This window comes from Dufourea novaeangliae, unplaced genomic scaffold, assembly GCF_001272555.1.
Source record: "Dufourea novaeangliae isolate 0120121106 unplaced genomic scaffold, ASM127255v1 scaffold175, whole genome shotgun sequence".
Classification (NCBI taxonomy): Eukaryota; Metazoa; Arthropoda; class Insecta; order Hymenoptera; family Halictidae; genus Dufourea; species Dufourea novaeangliae.
Genome location: NW_015374053.1, coordinates 663,894 through 680,771, shown reverse-complemented (window position 1 = coordinate 680,771; position 16,878 = coordinate 663,894). Strand labels below are relative to the sequence as shown.

At 43.5% G+C, this 16,878-nt stretch overlaps 1 protein-coding gene across 1 annotated transcript; it reads right to left on the bottom strand.

Annotated features, from left to right (window-relative positions):
• Positions 1–2,458: 2,458 nt before the first annotated feature.
• On the bottom strand, positions 2,459–14,022 carry LOC107189897. Its single transcript, XM_015578576.1, has 16 exons — positions 13,198–14,022; positions 12,180–12,275; positions 11,641–11,820; positions 10,986–11,195; positions 10,537–10,787; positions 9,977–10,166; positions 9,559–9,754; positions 7,689–7,783; positions 7,501–7,524; positions 6,502–6,546; positions 5,729–5,795; positions 5,488–5,655; positions 4,227–4,371; positions 4,025–4,132; positions 3,750–3,908; positions 2,459–2,709 (listed from the first exon to the last, which is right to left on the bottom strand). Exons 1-16 carry the CDS (start codon positions 13,981–13,983, stop codon positions 2,652–2,654), a joined length of 2,778 nt encoding a protein of 925 aa, XP_015434062.1. The 5' UTR covers positions 13,984–14,022; the 3' UTR covers positions 2,459–2,651.
• Between the last annotated feature and the right edge of the window lie 2,856 nt (positions 14,023–16,878).

The following is a 16,878-nucleotide window of genomic DNA, read 5'->3' as shown; positions in this document are numbered from 1 at the left end:
TTATAAGAAAAATATCGATCTGCTATGGGTTTGTGTGAAATATTGTAAGAAACTTACACAAATATGATCACCAGGTCCCAAAGAGTTAAGAAAAAGGTCGGTATTTTCGGGGTATCGAAGTTCCCTCGAGAGTGTCGCATAAAAAATGTATAAATACATGATCAAGACGTATTTAAAGAATACAGAAGCCAATCTATCACTGTCCCCGATTGATTACATTCCGCGAGTAGCGAGTAAACTGAACGGTTTGTCGAAAGGGTTGCAGCTGAAGGGTTAAACGAAAGCTGCGTCTGTACCGTGGTCTCCTATTCCTATATTCTTATAGGTCGAAACAATCGAAAGATATTACAGTCGATCCATATTCGAAGGACAGAGAAAACGACGCAAGGATTCAATCGGTTCGAGGATAATCGCGAATTCGTTGCAACGGCCCATTCAAGCTCCTGGCGTAGCCGCGATGCGAAAACGTACGGTCGGGTCGTTGCGCTTTCTCGATGACGTGGTCGTTACGTCACGTCGTCATGGATACCTCGTTGTTCCGTCGTCGACGATCTCCCCCGAAACCCCCCTCGCAGCCGCGGCAAACTCGATGAAAATTGGGGCTTCGACCTCGAATTAGGTCGGCGCGTTGCTCCACTTTCGCGAGCCGAATCCGAGGCTCCGAACGGCCCCGAGGCTCGCTCCTTCTCCACCCCCTCCGCCCCTACGATGCGCCAACTTTGATCTCTGTTTACCGAACGACGACGTGGTTCCTCGTCGCGATGCATATACAGAATGTACACTTTTGTCACGATTATTCTAATATTTTGTCGCAATATTTTCTTATTCTTTTCGCTACGGAGAAGTAATTTTTGGTCATTCAGGTCTTTTGTAGAAGTAGGGTCCCTGGTCGAAAAATTAGGGCCATCCATAATTTTCCAAATTTCTCGCTGTAATCGTTGAATTAGAAGGCCACATTGAGGTGTATATACTGTATGTACGTACTTTAGTAGTTTATAAAAATTATTATTAAATGACGTTCTGGCCGTTTAATTCTATGATGATATAAAATTTGGAAAGTTATGGGTGGTCCTAACTTTTTGGCCAGGGACTGTATTTTGTCATCATAGTCGATGTTCAATCTTATAGTCTGTTTATTGACAGGACAAATTTGTACCTGAATGCAGGTATATATCACCAAAATTCTGGGCAATACGGGTAACCTGACCCTTCCTCTACGACGCTTTGTAGGTAAACTCTCAGTTATTCTACAACCTTCGTGAGGACACGACGTTTTCAAGTGCTCTGTACTTGACTCGTTTCGAAGCAGTATTCGTGAGTAAGAACGTTTAGGCATACTAAAATTAGAGTTCTCCTTAAGAAGCAGAACATCCCGTGTTTTTCATTTTGTGAAATTCCAAATATGGAATAGGCCGAATGTGCTGGTGCAGAGTTTGATAATTCCAAAAAACTTTTCCTCGAAAAGTCCCACAATAAATTATCTCAAATAGTCATTTCCTATTTTCATTTCAAATCAAATTTTCTCAAGTCTGCTGGACAGACTGCATTTCGGAGCAATATGGACACCGGAAGCGGAAACAGGGGGGCGGAGGGAGGGGTGTAATAACGTACGAACAACATAGAATCATAATGTAATATATTATTCCTCTTATTATATAACACAATTATTGCTATCGTTATCATAAATCGTAACAACTCCTTCATGCCTTTCTCTCCGAAATTCCATTTCTTCGTCGATGTCGTTGAACGCGAACCTCTCCGCGATCGATTCGGCTTCTCTCATCCATGTAGCAATAATAAATAGATCGTCGCGATCATAAATTTATTTCTTTAGTCGAAAATTACAAGCTTTCGCGCGGTTACAGGCACTATCGTTGGACACGTTTTTCTTCTTTTTTTTTTCTTTTGTATTTTTGTATTTCACCGGTTTTGCCGCGTTTCTCGGCCGTGTGCCAGTCTTTCTCAGTGTTCGTCCGTCGTCGCCGTTTCTCATACGTCGCGCGTGACGAACGGTAGAAGAAACGGTATCAACGGAAATTTGGGGGAAAAGAGGACGCGCCGAGATACCGTGGCCCCTCGAGAGCGTGGAAGCTTGGAATCGATAGAAAATCTGGACCTTAAGATATAGAATGGAAAAGTAGATACGTTCGTTTAAGCGTAAAAAAAATTGCATTGAAAAACTCGAATGAGAACTAGAGAACGGACCGAGCATTTTTGGATCGCTGGTCCTCTACACTTTCGACATTTTTGCTAGTCCGGTGGATGAGGAATATACATGTAAAAATATGATTATCTCGTTTATCGGGAGTGGATAATATCGGTAATATCTGCGTGGTTCTCTTCCATTCTGTGGTTCGCTCATTTTTCGTTTCGGGTTTTCGTTTCGTTTTTGATTCTTGCTTTCGTTTTGCATTCGTTTCTGTGTGCCGGTTAACAAGCGCTATGAATGATGTGCTTATTTCGTACGTTGAAGCGCGATTTTTTGCCTTTCTTTTATATATGTATATGTGTGTATTACGAATGATTATCAACGAAGCGATTCGAACAATATACTTTTTCCGGGGTAAAATGATTCGCTCGTTGCAGACGCTTGCTGGATCGGCTGGGGAACGCTGCCGCCGTTTTACGAACACGGTCGGTTCTCGTTTCGGTCAGCAGAGATGATGGCTGGATGGTTTTCGATCTAGTTGTGGAACCTTTATGTATGTTCTGGAAAAGATCGGACCCCGTTTCAATTTGAACGGACAACGATGATCGTATCAGAATTTTGATTTGTTAGAAGCAGACTGACGGCACAAAACAAAACCACTAATCGTCTAAACTACGAGCAATGGACCGAACAATTATTAACACATTGTAGGCGGGCTATCTTGCGCGTTTCACTTAGCGTGGGTCATTTTTGACGACTTAATAATCTTTTTTTTTTTTACTATTGTTTATAACTATTACATATTTCTTTAAAGTTAACAATAAAAGGCACTAAAAATTCAATTTTTCGGTTTAGAAATCGGTTTACAAGGTTATATTTTGCACAAAACAATATATGTTTAAAACTTTAATAATATTTTATAATGTGGTACCGTTCAATCCCAAACGATAATATGAAAGACATAATGCAGACTCCTCTCGATTATTGTCCCGAACTCGGGTCCACGCCGGGACAATAATCTTGTACGAAGAAATGCTTCAGACCTTCGTAAATTCGTTTTTCCTCCCAAGCCCTAGCCTCGACAACAAAAACGGAAAGACAACGAATGGTGGGGATCACGCCTGGACAATAATCGAGCAGAACGAGCCAGACGATAATCGAAAGGAGTCTGTGAAAACGTAGGAATACGTGTCCCGCGTACAATGTGTGAATATTTCGAGCACAAGCGAATAACTAGGAAAGGAAACGAAACTGCAACGCGTCAATCTCGGTGGAGAAAAATGTTGCTGGAACGAAAGAATAAACGAACAAACTACGAATCATGCGCAGCTACGCGTGTCTGATAGGACGCTCGGTTCAAAACAGAAATCGCTCGTGTCGTCGAGAACTTACCCGTCCTATTCACTGAGCACCGGCAGTAGGGACCTTATGCGCGAGAAACGAATCAAAAGAAAAACATGATTAGCTCGTCGTCTTCGCGTACGTGAAGTTCACATAACGTTGCTATCATCGTACGCACGTTCGTTTTATATGAAACGATCGGTATGATCTGAAACGAACATTGAGATTGTCGCGATAAATCGGGAGGACGTTTACTTACAGTTCGATGCTCTGAATGGTCGACGTAGGACAGGTCGTGTCCACTTTCACGTGACAGTGTTTGTGGCACTTCATCTGACAGTCCCTGCACTCGTAGCCCTGCTTACCCAAACGTCTCGCGAGCGTTCGTTTGCAGACTTCGCACACGGTCCCACTAAAACTGGAAACAATTCATTGGTAAAATGAATCCACGGATTTATCGAATTTTGCTATTCCCTCGGGACAGCAGTAGGAGTGTACGATAACTCAAAAAATCTTAATCCAGGCCTGACTTACCCTGCCATGTGTTTCGCGATGAAGGTGTGATCGTTGAATATGTGCAGCTTCGTGCCTTTTTTCCTCCATTTGCTCTTCTGTGCGAGCGACAACGGCACCAAATAGTGCCTGTAAGAAGAAGTACAAACGCGTGTGTGTATCAGTGAGCTGGTCATCATAGGACCTAGACTGTAAACGAGACCAAAATTGTGACGTTACTCACTTTTTGATGCCATTCTCGACTGTCTCGAGAACCAACGTGGAAGCCTCGTTTATGTACGTTCTGGTCGACGCTCCGCTTATACCGGACGCCTCGCTCAGACTGGACCGTCGCGAGTGTTCTTCTCTTCCTGGTATCGATAAACGAGCTATAAAATTCAAGCAAAACGACCGTTTTGCACTTTGTTATGTTAGTCACGCGTCAGAGATTAATAGTGGGAGGCATTAGGACCAGCAATGGGATCAAGTTCAGTATATATTCACGAATTTAAGTCAATTTCCATAACCAAGTTCCATTTCATAGGTCCTGATCGCCACTCAAAAGCAATAAAGTTTCAATGAGTATACTTGAAATGTAATGTATAATTTTGATTACTTAGATATAATTTTTTGCTAAACTACATACAATTGCAAAGAACAGAAAACTTCTGATCTAAGTACACATAAAAGGTTCGAATCTATTGGGCCAGGGTTTGGGTACACTTGGTTCGAACATCTTTCATCTGGGATCCAGTCTACTTAAAAGTATTGCTTTCCTTATTCGAAGTATTTATGAAACGTTCAAAACTATCCTACTTCTAGTGTACTTTATCCCATCTCTAAATTAGACTTGCGTGTCGGATTTTGGAATCTAAACGCAGCTGAACGTCGCTGCATTCTTTGCTACATGTGAATCAGTACTCACCAACGTCGCGTCCCATGTCGCAGGGGATTCGCACGCAAAACAAACGAACACACAACTTTACGCTAACAACGGTGAACTATCAATGCGGCGACCGTTAATTCTAATCTACGGGGACTAACGAGTTAATCGCGATTAAGGGGTGAGCCTGGTGTAAACAGCTAAAAATGAACGAATTTTGGGGAATTTATCATGAAAAAAGTATTGAAACCAATCTCTTTCAAACTTTTAGAATACTTTATTGTACAAATAAACTGAAAACAAAAGTCTTTATTTTCACGACAAATTCATAAATATTATTGTTATAAGGACTTATGTGCAGCTCCTAAGCAAATGCTTATAACTATAATATTTATGGATTTGTCGTGAAAATAAAAATTGTTGTATTCAGTTTAATTGTACAATAAAATATTCTCAAAGTTTCAAAGAGATTGGTTTACTAATTTCTTCACAAGAAATTCCCAAAAATTCATTCATTTTTAACCCGTTCACACCAGGCTCCCCCCTTAATTGGTACAATTTCTACATAGTTATTCATGGTATTTTTTTTACGATCGGACAAATTAACAAGGAACAAACGTACCAGATCCAGGATCACGTGCCCTGTCCGCGGATATAGATCTAGAGTGGGCATCCTCGTGATTCGCGTCACCTTCCGGCCCGACAGATCTGCTTCTCGTTTTCGATCGTGTCAGTCGTTTCTTTATGGTCCCGAAGAAGTCCCGTCGTTTTCTTCGAGTCCTCCCTCTTTCTGCGATAAGACAAGAATCATTGAATACATACATGAAAAGTACATTGAACACACGACACGAAATAATGTCTACCTTCGGAATTGGAGGAGTTTGGTGTGCTTTCTGGTCCCGATGTCAGGCTGGTGTCTTTCGGTCCATGCTAAAACGACACGTGTACACAATTAACGATACAATTCAACAAACTGCCATTATATGCGATCTAATCGACCGATTTTTAATGATATTGTTAATGTATATCTACAGAAAAAACACGTGCAATACATAGCACCGACAACTAGTGATCGGACTGATACCGTATCGATACCTAACCCAGACCTGTAGGTATCAAATATAATCGATACCAGTTTGATACTTCTACGCAAGGATCGATACCTGTTTGATACTTCTACGGAAGTATCGATACGCATTTGATACCTAATGAAATTATTAATACCCATTTGATACTTTACGAAATTGTCAATTGTCAATATTCATTTGATATTTCACCAAAACATTGACGTCTGTCTGATATAACCTCGAAGGTTTCGAAGTATGGATACTATGTACAAGAAATGCGTTACCTTTTTTAGTACTTTTTTTACTTTTTTACTTTACTGCTTTCCAAAGAGGTACGATTTAGGAAACCAGAACGTTTCAAACGTACCTTCTGCACTATGTTGGAAAAACTCTTATAAAACATTAATTCCTTGTTGGTAAAGGGTTAAGGTGTCGATAATTGATACCAAGTATCTAAAACTTTGGTACCTTTTGATACCTCCCATTGATTACTTTCGAATCGAATTGTTCGAGCATCATCGACACGTATCCGTATCAGTCCGATCACTACCGACAACAAGCATAATTACCTCCGGGGATATTTCTTGCCAGCTGCCGCTCTCTGTCAGGGCGACCTGTCGAATTAGTAAAACACACCTCACTCAGCTGACGATTATTAGTTTTCTCGTTGCACAAAGAGTTCGTTTCCTTCGGTAACAGAAACGGATAAGGAACACGACTACGAGGGACAAAAACGCGACAAAAATTACTAGCTATGCTAAAGTTCACGGACACAGCCATTTCTGCGACAACCGAATGGGTGTCGACTTCCGGTTTCATCCGTCTACAGCGAGTGTGCATCGACTAGTGATGGGCATCGACTAATGACTATTTAGTCGCAACATACTATCGACTATTTAGTCGATAGTTTTTAGTCAACTGAAATTTTGCTTTATAGGTTATGTATAGATTATGTCATCAAGTGACAGAGTCGAATTCTGAGATAATACGTTCTAGTTGGTTCGTCTTCTTTCTTACTAATACTTACAATTTCTTATTAATGTAAAAGAGGCACGAAAGTATTCGTGCACTCTAAACAATTAAATGAACTTTTTAAAATTAACGATCTGACTTTTTCGGAGAAGTTTAAACGATTAGTTCACAAGGTAATGCATAAAAAAATATATGGAAAAATTACAATTGGTGTGCATCGCGAAGAAAATAATCAAGATCCAGTCAATAGCGATCAATAGCTCGATAGTTCAAGCGACTAAATTTAGTCGACTGAAGGAGTTGCTTCAAGCAACTAAATTAATCGACTGAAAGTAGTCGTTGATTACTATCGACTTAGTCGATAGGTTTTAGTCGATGGTGCCCATTACTAGCTTCGACATACGACTTGTTAACCGGCCAAAGCCCGCGAACCTCAATATAGCTTTGACTTTACAGCAGCGACAACGGAAAATAACGTAACGATCGATGGAAGACGCTTTCGGTCCGTTCCGATCGAAGCGGAAGATCGTAAAACAGGTAGGATGTGTGCGATTATTGTCGTCGTGGATGATGCCATGCAGTGTAAACGGGGTTACCTTAACTACTTGCCGCTCCAGGTACTGCAAAAGAGAATGCACAAAAAAAGAGACGCAACAGTTAGTGAGCTCGAGTTAGAAAAGTAACAGAATAGATATTTTCACCGATTCAGGTTAACTTTAATCAATAATGATAATAATAAAAAAACTTTCCATTGGAAGTTTGGAGATTCTAATGTGAAACGTACCCTCTGTTGGCTGTGCACGATTAGTGTCCCCTTGTTACCATTGGACTGACCGGTTCTGTAGGGCGAATCCACTGCGTTCCCATTGGTCAGGTAATCTGCGGATCATGTTTCAATAACAGTCGATCAGAATTCCGTGTGCTGTCCGTTTCATTCGCGCGAATGCTCGAAAAAAAATCCTCTCGGTAAATAACTTCTATAATGACGCCTATACATATATGTATATATATATATATATATACTTCCATTGTCTTCTACGAAGCATCGGCCATTTCGTTTACCAGATAAATTTCTCGCGCTTGTTTGGCTACTGTTTCGATGGTTACGTAAAACGTGTGATTTACCGTCACACCCGTTGCTCGTCAAGAATCTGTTCTCTGGTAGCCGAAATAACTCTGAGGGACTGTGAACCGGGAAACATCTCGATCGGGTAGGCGAGCGGTGAAAAACCATTACATTTAAAATCGTGCTGGTGGCGGAGGAACGTTAAACCGCGAGACGTTAACGCAGGGCCGTTCCTGACGGGGGTGCAACAGGTGCCACCACACCTGGGCGACCGCTGATGTAGATATAAAAGTAAACGCTGCATATCGAATTCTTAATTAAATAACATTAAATTAATAAGGACCACGATACTGTTTTTGCACCCGAGTGGCGAACAACCTAGGAACGGGCCTGCATTAGGGGCTCTACACCGGAAGGGGGAGAGTCAGGAGCACAGAATAGGTGAGAGCGGGGATAGTTTACAAAAAAGAATCTACGCGCTACACGTGAATAATGTTTCTCATGCGAATTACTATTGCGCGTACACGACCTGCCGCCACGGTACGACGAGGTGACGTATAAACAGTATGTTCGTTTTAAGTGTACTCGTGCAATTAGTTCTGTAAGTAGCAAATATATGAAAAATATATGAATTAATTATTTCATCTTGAGATAACGCTGGAGAGTTCTCTGAAGGTCACATTCAAATTTTTAAAGGGAATCCTGTATGTTTTATTACGTATTCTTACAGCCAATGTTGAAACGTAGGACAGGATTCTATTTAAAAATTTGAATCTGATTTTCACAGGACTGCCCAGTGTTCTCTCAAGGTGAAATTGTTATCATCATGGTATCACACAACTTTCATCTGAAAGATTTTTTCATAGTTTTGCTACTCACAGAAATAATCGCACAAGTACACTTAAAACAGACATATTGTGTGCATATTTGCAGGGTAAGTCAATAAGAACTATCTAAAATAACTCGGTACCTATTGGTTGTATCAGAAAACATTTTACTGAACTGTGTAACATTTACGGGACACATCGAGCGGATGCAATTTGATTGTTTTATATCTAATTTCCATTGATTGTAGTAAAAAAAGAGATGCATAAACCTTGAAAAAGTTCAAGGTCACCTTGATATTTCCAAAAATAAAAATAACATATAGAAACTCTGAATCCAATAAGATACTTAAGAGGGGAAATAAATTTCTACGTTTGCTCCTATCTTTATAAATTACTTTAGAAACTTTCGCATAAAAATCCGCACCTAATGGGTTATTTTAAATAGTATTTCTTAATAACTGACCCTGTATATGCATACGAGCGATCCGACTCGTTCTACGTGAATCGTTTTCAGGAGGGTAGTGCGTGTCCGTGTGCGTGTGATTGTGTGTAATTCAAATCCTGCGGTAAGCAGGCGGCAGAATGTGGGCGTTCGATAATGGTAACTCGCAAGAAACGCGGAACGTTCGCCGGGTCCGGTTGTGCGTCTCGCAGAAAGGAAGAGTGTACGGGCGACAACTAATCACTATATATAAATTCTCTCAACACTCGTGGAAATACGAACGCACGCAATGCCTTTCAGATAATCAATTGGTAATTACCCCCTTCGGACTGAACGGTAGAGTCGTACAAGATAAGTGTGCTGTTACCATTGTTGTAATTTAGACTATTGTCGCTGATGAGATTTGTCGGATTGTAGGTACGAGGAGCAGTCGGTGACACCGGCTTTATCGTCTCCTTCACCTTGTAAGGTTTGCTCCCAATCTGAGGCACCTCTGCACCCTCGATGAACAGAAACTGAGAAAAAGAGAGACAGAAAAGAGAGAGAGAGAGAGAGAGAGAGAGAGAGAGAGAGAGAGGGGGGCGACGAGTGGGTGGACAGAAAGGAGGTGAAAAAAAAATAGAACAACGGCGAGGCGCGCGACACACGCGATTAAACGTTTTGTTTTTTGTTTTACCTTCTATTTGCAAAACGTTTTCTCGCGTGTGATCGGATTCAGTATGCTGGTGTTAACTTACCTCGACGGTCAGGGTGCCGGTGATATCGTCTTCCTCGTACGGTCGGCCTTGAAGTGGTATGATCTGCCTCTGACTGGGATTAGCGAGAAGCTCGTCGACCCCGACGATTCCCAAGCCCAGGAAACGTTGCGTCTTGTTCACGCGATCGTATACCTCCAATAATACCTCGGTGGTGTTACGAGTCACGTCGCTGCGATTTATTCAAGCATACATCCGATTAAATCGGAACGGCGACGGTAAAACCAGATTCACAGTAGCTGTCACGGTACGGTCAGATCACGTCAAATTTAGCAGCGGTATTTATCGCTCACATGTAATCCAATGGGAGAAATATAGTCTGTATTCAGATTGAGCGTGATCTGAGCGTGGTTTTATTCGCTATTGGGAATCTGACGTAATTTGGGAATCGATTTCATCTGTATACAAGGTGAAACAACCTAAAGGTGGCCACCTAAATATCAACACTTTTGTTACACCCTGTATAATCACAACTGAAGGAGATATTTAAGTGTCTACCTTTCAGTGGAGTACCTGTATACGATCATCCACGGGCGACTTACAACAAGAACGCTTCGTCCCACAGTGGATTCCGTGTGTCCTTTTTGACAGAGGTCTGATTCTTTTGCGAGGGTTCATCGAGCTCGACCACGCAATACGGTTCCACGGCACCTTGTTCGCCGCCCAGTTCCGTAGCTCTGACCACTTTCACCAGCAATCGTTTCTCACCGGTCATGTACTGTGTCTGTACCGGAGTTGGACTCTGCGTTCGCATTTGTTGGCGTGGTGGTTGCTGCGAACCGCTGGACGTACTCTGGGAACAAATGGATGCGCGATTAAATCGATCCTCCGTCGCCATTTTTTTTTATTTCCGTTGAAACTTCACTTGTACCTTGTTTGTCTTCGTTTTCTTTAATTACACCACAAAGACAATATATTATTCTTACCATTATTGATCTTTTCGTGGGCTATCGATCGAAAAAGAAAACGGAGAACAGCCGAGCAATCTTACCATGCTGTCGTAGTGCATTGGCAACGAGAAGCCAGGCTGGTTCGTCGCCTGTTCCCTCCATAAACGCGGGCAACTCGGATATTGAAAGAGATTCAAATGAACACTGGTCCCCCTCAACGCACCCACCACAATCTCCGTCACAACATCCTGCAAGTGACTTTCGTCGAGGTCCTTCTTTATCGTGCCCACCGGAGCCAACGACACTTTCACCTAATGCACGAATGGAATACCATCGATTTATTAGAACACAGAGGGTCCATACGATTACATAGACAGTAATAAAATCACTGTGCAGTGCGTCTATTTTAAGTGTACTCTTGCGATTGTTTCTATAAGTAACAAAAATATGGAAAAATCTTTCAGATAAACATTGTGTGATATCATGGGGGACATATGATCATGATAACTATTTGACCTTGCGATAACGTTGGACAGTTCTCTAAAGGTCACATTCAAATTTTTAAATGGAGCCCTATATTTTTTATTGCATATTCTTTTAGCCTATGTTGAAACGTATTCACAACACTACCTACACATATATGTTCTATAAGCCGTCGTGCAGTTTCATTTGAAACATTGTTTAAAAAATAATTAAAATAGCCACAGTGTACATACAAGAGCAACGATGAACCATTTTTGCAAAAAAGACAGGTACCTCTGGCCAACCGTCGCATTTCAAGTCCAGAAGAAGTTTCTCGGTGATGGATATGACATTTAAACGGGCGCGAAATCGGTTTACGTTGACACGGTAGTGGCTGACTTCCAGCTTATCCGCCTTTCGACGGAACGCTTTCAGTTGCAACGCAGGCGTAGCTTCGCAATCGCACGTGATCGTCTGGAACCGAAACACAGCAAGCGGTAAAACAGCTGCTGGAAAAGAGCGTGTAGGGTGAACCAACCAGTTGAAATTGCAATTACACTTATTTTTCTTGAAATTCTTATAAAAATATTTCCTTATTATCATCATAATTTAAACAAAATTATTTATAAAGTGCAGAAAACGTGTAAAAGCCCAGTAAATGACTGCTACATTACTGAAATATTTTTAATAAGAATTGTACTTATTAATGTTTCCTTAATACGGGATATTAACAGTGCAACTACACTCCATAAAAATTTTTAATTTACATTTCTTGCCTAATGGTCAGTTCACCCTAGTACAGTTTGATCGAAATGGGACTTTCAAATACGTACCACGTCATCCTTCGAGTCACATTCGCAGAATATATTGGAGAGATTCGGTGGATAAGTCTCTGGTAGAACCCGAACAAATTCCACTCCGACGCCGTTCTGCAATATCCAATCGTGGATTAAATCATCGATCGATGGACAACTGACTAAATATGCATACACACCGTTTAATGGTTTCGTCGAGTCGTTTCGCTTGCTCATCGCGGATCAGATTAACCGAAACGACAGAAAAGAAGGAAAGAACGATTCGAGGTCGCGTGAAATGTATATTCCAGTCGACGCCTTAAAACGCCGTCGTAAAACTCGCGTCTCCCGTTCGTGGACGATAGTCCAGTCAAATTATACTTCAAGAATCCCATTTTAAAAAACAATTCTAATTAGCTATGTTTAATGAAATTTTTTAACAATGTTCCCCAACAATTCACGAATCCCAAACGTAAACGTTTCATTTCTAATGAACTTCCGAACATTTCCATGCAAAAACATAATTGATTAGAATTATTTCGGAAAAAAAGGCTAATACAACTGAACTACGAACAAGGGAGGAGGGTGTAGGGCGGTGCGTCTGTCAGAGCGTAAAGTCGAACCTCTCGGCGTTCGAAAAGTAAAATTGTCCGGCGTCGAGTAGTGGTTACGACCGAACGACGTTTCCGTTCCCCGAGAAACACCCACGCGCTACGAAAAACATCTCGCCTTGCCTTATCTAGCCTGGCCGGGTTGGAAATACAGACTCCTCTCGATTATCGTCCCGAACTCGAGTCCATTCCGGGACAATAATCTTATAGGTAGAAATGCTTCAGACCCTCGTAAATTTGTTTTTTTTTTTTGAAAAATATGCGCTTGACAGATTCCACCCCACTCCCCAGTGGTGGGGATAATGTCTGGACAATAATCGTGTAGAACAAATCAGACGATGTATGTTTCGAATTGATTCTTGCCACTCAATTCGATCATTCGATGACTGAATCCTCTCTTCACATGGTAGAGTAGCTATCAAACCTAACGGAATCTAGACACTCACCTCGTCGACGGACTTGGCGGTGAACGAGTTGAGAGACGTGACCCAAACAGCGAGTAATTCGTCGAGAATCGCTGGGTCCGAGTACATCCAAACGATGATCTCGTTTACCCAACGCACAGCATCAGGATCGGCACCAGTCGCGGTGGGCAGATGCAAGCTTCTGGAGCTTCTTGCGGGGCTGATCAGCGCACCGGAAGTTTTCCTGGCGGTCAACCGTTTACGAACGGGTGGAGTCGGTGGAACGTAGGATTGTGGTGAACCACCACCGATTCCAGACGGTGTAGCGACGCTACCGGACGGATGAGCGGCACCAATCAACGACGATCCGGAACCGGAACCGGAACCGGCGCCACCACCACCACCTGCACCGCCCGATGTCGGTGTCTTTCCACCACCACCACTACCCGTGGGACTCGAGCTTGGAGTTTTTTGTTTTCCCAACGAAAGCAACTTGCTGCCGCCAAAGATACCACCACCACCACCACCACCACCACCACTACCACTACCACCACCGACGCTATCACTGTGAACGATATGGCCGTCCTTGGCGGCAATTATCGTCCCGTAGACGGCACCGTTTAACACGAACCGATTGTATACGTATTTGCCGACGCACAACACCACCAACCCGAATACCATCCAACCGAATATTAACATCGATAACGTATCCATGGTTGTGTCACCAGCCGAGTCGAAACTGCATATCAGATCGTCCACCCGCTCGGCCAAGTCGGCCATATTGCCCCATCGTTCGACCAACCAAGTCCAATTGGATTCCAAAAACATTCTTTTCTATTTTCACCCGCGAGCGAGCACCGCTTCTCCCCACCACCGACACACGTTATGCAGAGGCTATTAATACACCGCGGTTAGACCCTGGGCCCCCAGGACTACGGCACTGCCTTCTGCTTCCCGTCTTCTTGATTTCGCCCTCGTGCACGCCTGCCGGCGTTCGGTTGTTCGTAGAACGTCTCTCCTCGCCGGTTCCGCCAGTTGACGTTCACGATCGACGATTTTTCGACGTCTGACGTCCACAAACTCGTTGGTATCCTTGGATGAACCTCGTGGATCCTGCGAAACGCGTCTATCGCGCACACCCTCCGATCCTAAATCAATCGATCATTTTAAACACATCAGCGCTACGTGCAACCCTCGCGGCCGTATCGAATCGGCACGCGATTCCGCAATAAAGCTGGCACCCACACCCAGTGTTACCACCTTTGCAGGCTTTTCCGTAGATCTACGGATTATTTTAGCGCCCCCGACGAATCTCACACGGAAAATCTACGGATTTCTGTTGAAATATAACGCAGGATCGGATGGGATCTTGCGATGAAACTCGTGTCTACTGAATCTTAACACTAGAACTACCAAACCAGTAAAAATGACTAGTCAATGCACTCTTACGAGGGTTAAAATGTTATGACAATACATTTTCTCGGATCTTTTGCACCTTTTATTACGATACGAGAGTGAAAAAAATTAATCAAACTCCGAATTTTCAAAAGTTTTCCAAGTTCATCCAGCGATCGAAGCAAATACGCGTTTATCGTCGGTAGTTCTAGTGTTAAATAAAGACCTTGTGACTTAGAATGATAAAAGAAAACCGTAGACAAAGCAAGTTCAACAGAATTCAACGAAATTTTGAACTCTTATCTGTAGATTTTCAAAAATCAAAGGTGGCAACACGGCCCTCACGTACCTCCTCTTCCCGTTCGATACTCGACGCATCGGTGACGGTTCCACTATAGCAGCGATCAATGTGTTCCAGTAGTAATACACGGTCTAACTTCGATTGCTATTCGTCGATGAGCTCATCGTCAATAAACGGCTCCGATCGTGTGTTCTCGCTTTGTCCAGCCATACGATTGTCCGACGGTCTCATTATCGCTCCGTGAAACTGAAACAACAAATCGTCTATCAACGGGAACGCACGCTTTGGTACCGCGATCGATTTATCGTGGTTTATCTGGCCGAAACAGCGGGTCGATCAGAAAAATCAATAAATTACACGCGGAAACGGACCGTGTCCACCAGAGAGTGAACCTTGTACGTACATACGTGTAAGAAAAACAAGAACGCCGTGGAACCGGGCGATAAGGCTTCGCTGCGGCAAGTTATCGTACCTTTCACCTTGTGTCCGCGACGCGTGCTTCGAACCGCGTGGCGGCGCGATACATCCTATTTGAACCTGCAGTTTGGACCCGCACGTGGTGGTGGATCGTGTTGACCACGTGAATCCTCCGTGTGACACTCTCGGCTGAACGCCAGCCGTAAATAGGGATTATTATTAGTATTATTGTTCTTATTATTATTTATTGAACGGGCAATAAGCCCTTATATACGTATACAGATAAGATATACAGTAAATCCTCGATGAGCGATCGAAGGCTCCTGGGCACTGACAAGGAAAGGTCTCAAGGTTTAGGATTCTGAAGCCAACCGATCTTTGTTTCAGCCGCATATGACTATTAGTTTATGAGATATTTAATAAACAGTGCCGTGGAGTCTTAGAACAATCATCGAGAATTTACTGTAAGTAGCAAAATGATGTCAGGTCTGAAAATTCCGTAAACATTAATGAACATCGCACATCCCTAGCTGTAATTGCCCGTGATATCTTACCGATTCCCTCGGATCGTCTGGCGCGCGCGCGTCAACCGTCGTACACCGTGTGTCGCCGTCGCGTCATCTTCTATTCGTGGAAACCTCCTCGACTTTCTCGCTTGTCAGTTTCCTGCGCGACTCGCGTTACAATCGCTCGATTCCCGGTCGTTGTGGTCCAATTGGCGAGTTTCACCTGGCTCACTCTCGGTGTTCACATTTTCCACGTTGTCTCCGACTATATCGCACTGCACCTCTGAAATACGAAACGGTTTTGTTCCCGTTTCCGTGCACAAAATTACACGGACAAATAGTACATATGTATAATCCAATTCGCCCGCTGGTAGACGAATAAACGACGCGCCCCAAACTTGATCTAGTTCGACGAACCCCTTGGATACGCCACGGTTCGGAGCGACGCCGGCTCGGCTGAGGCCGCGCGTATCAACGCACGGAATCTGTACGAGCGCGTGGTATATTCGAGACCGTGTGACCCATCGTATCGCAGAGATCGATCGATTCGTTTCAAATCCCCGACCGAAGGCACACCACCGCCCCGAACTGCTGTGAGAAAACGATTCACCACCAGGGGTTGTTTTTGCTGACTCCCCTAAATCCACATAGAAGCCATGTTTGTTCGCCACGCGTGTCGGTTCGGTCCACCCGTCGTAGCAGTTTCCCAATTGATAGTAAGTCGCGTCGCAAGTCACTGCGGTTCCTCCGTATTTTCTAACGCTCTTCCACCACCGTGTGTCGCATGCTGGACCGTCGTTCCCCCTCCTCCCAGGGGCGCAAGCGCCGACGGACTTACGGGTTGCTGCATTTACCTCTTCGACATTCGATTTCGCCGTGTTTCTGCTCGACGAGGCTAGAACGTAGTCGACCAGGAGAGCTGACCTCGTTTTCTTCACGCCGCGCGAGACCAGTTCAAATAGCGGGTCTTTCAGGGTCGCGCTGGCTACCGCGTCCTCGTCGACTTCCGCTCTCCAGGCGTGTCAGTTTGGCGGAACTGTTCGGAACGGCGTGGATCGCGTACAGTCGATGCGAGCCGGCCGGCAGTGATGCCAGAATCGTGGG

Excerpts from the sequence above, each read along its gene's own strand:
- LOC107189897 (XM_015578576.1), bottom strand. The coding sequence starts at position 13,983 with ATGTTTTTGGAATCCAATTGGACTTGGTTGGTCGAACGATGGGGCAAT. Across the intron at positions 11,821-12,179 it reads GTGACTCGAAGGATGACGTG|ACGATCACGTGCGATTGCGA; the intron begins GTACGTATTTGA and ends TTTCGGTTCCAG. Across the intron at positions 5,796-6,501 it reads GGCAAGAAATATCCCCGGAG|CATGGACCGAAAGACACCAG; the intron begins GTAATTATGCTT and ends GTGTCGTTTTAG.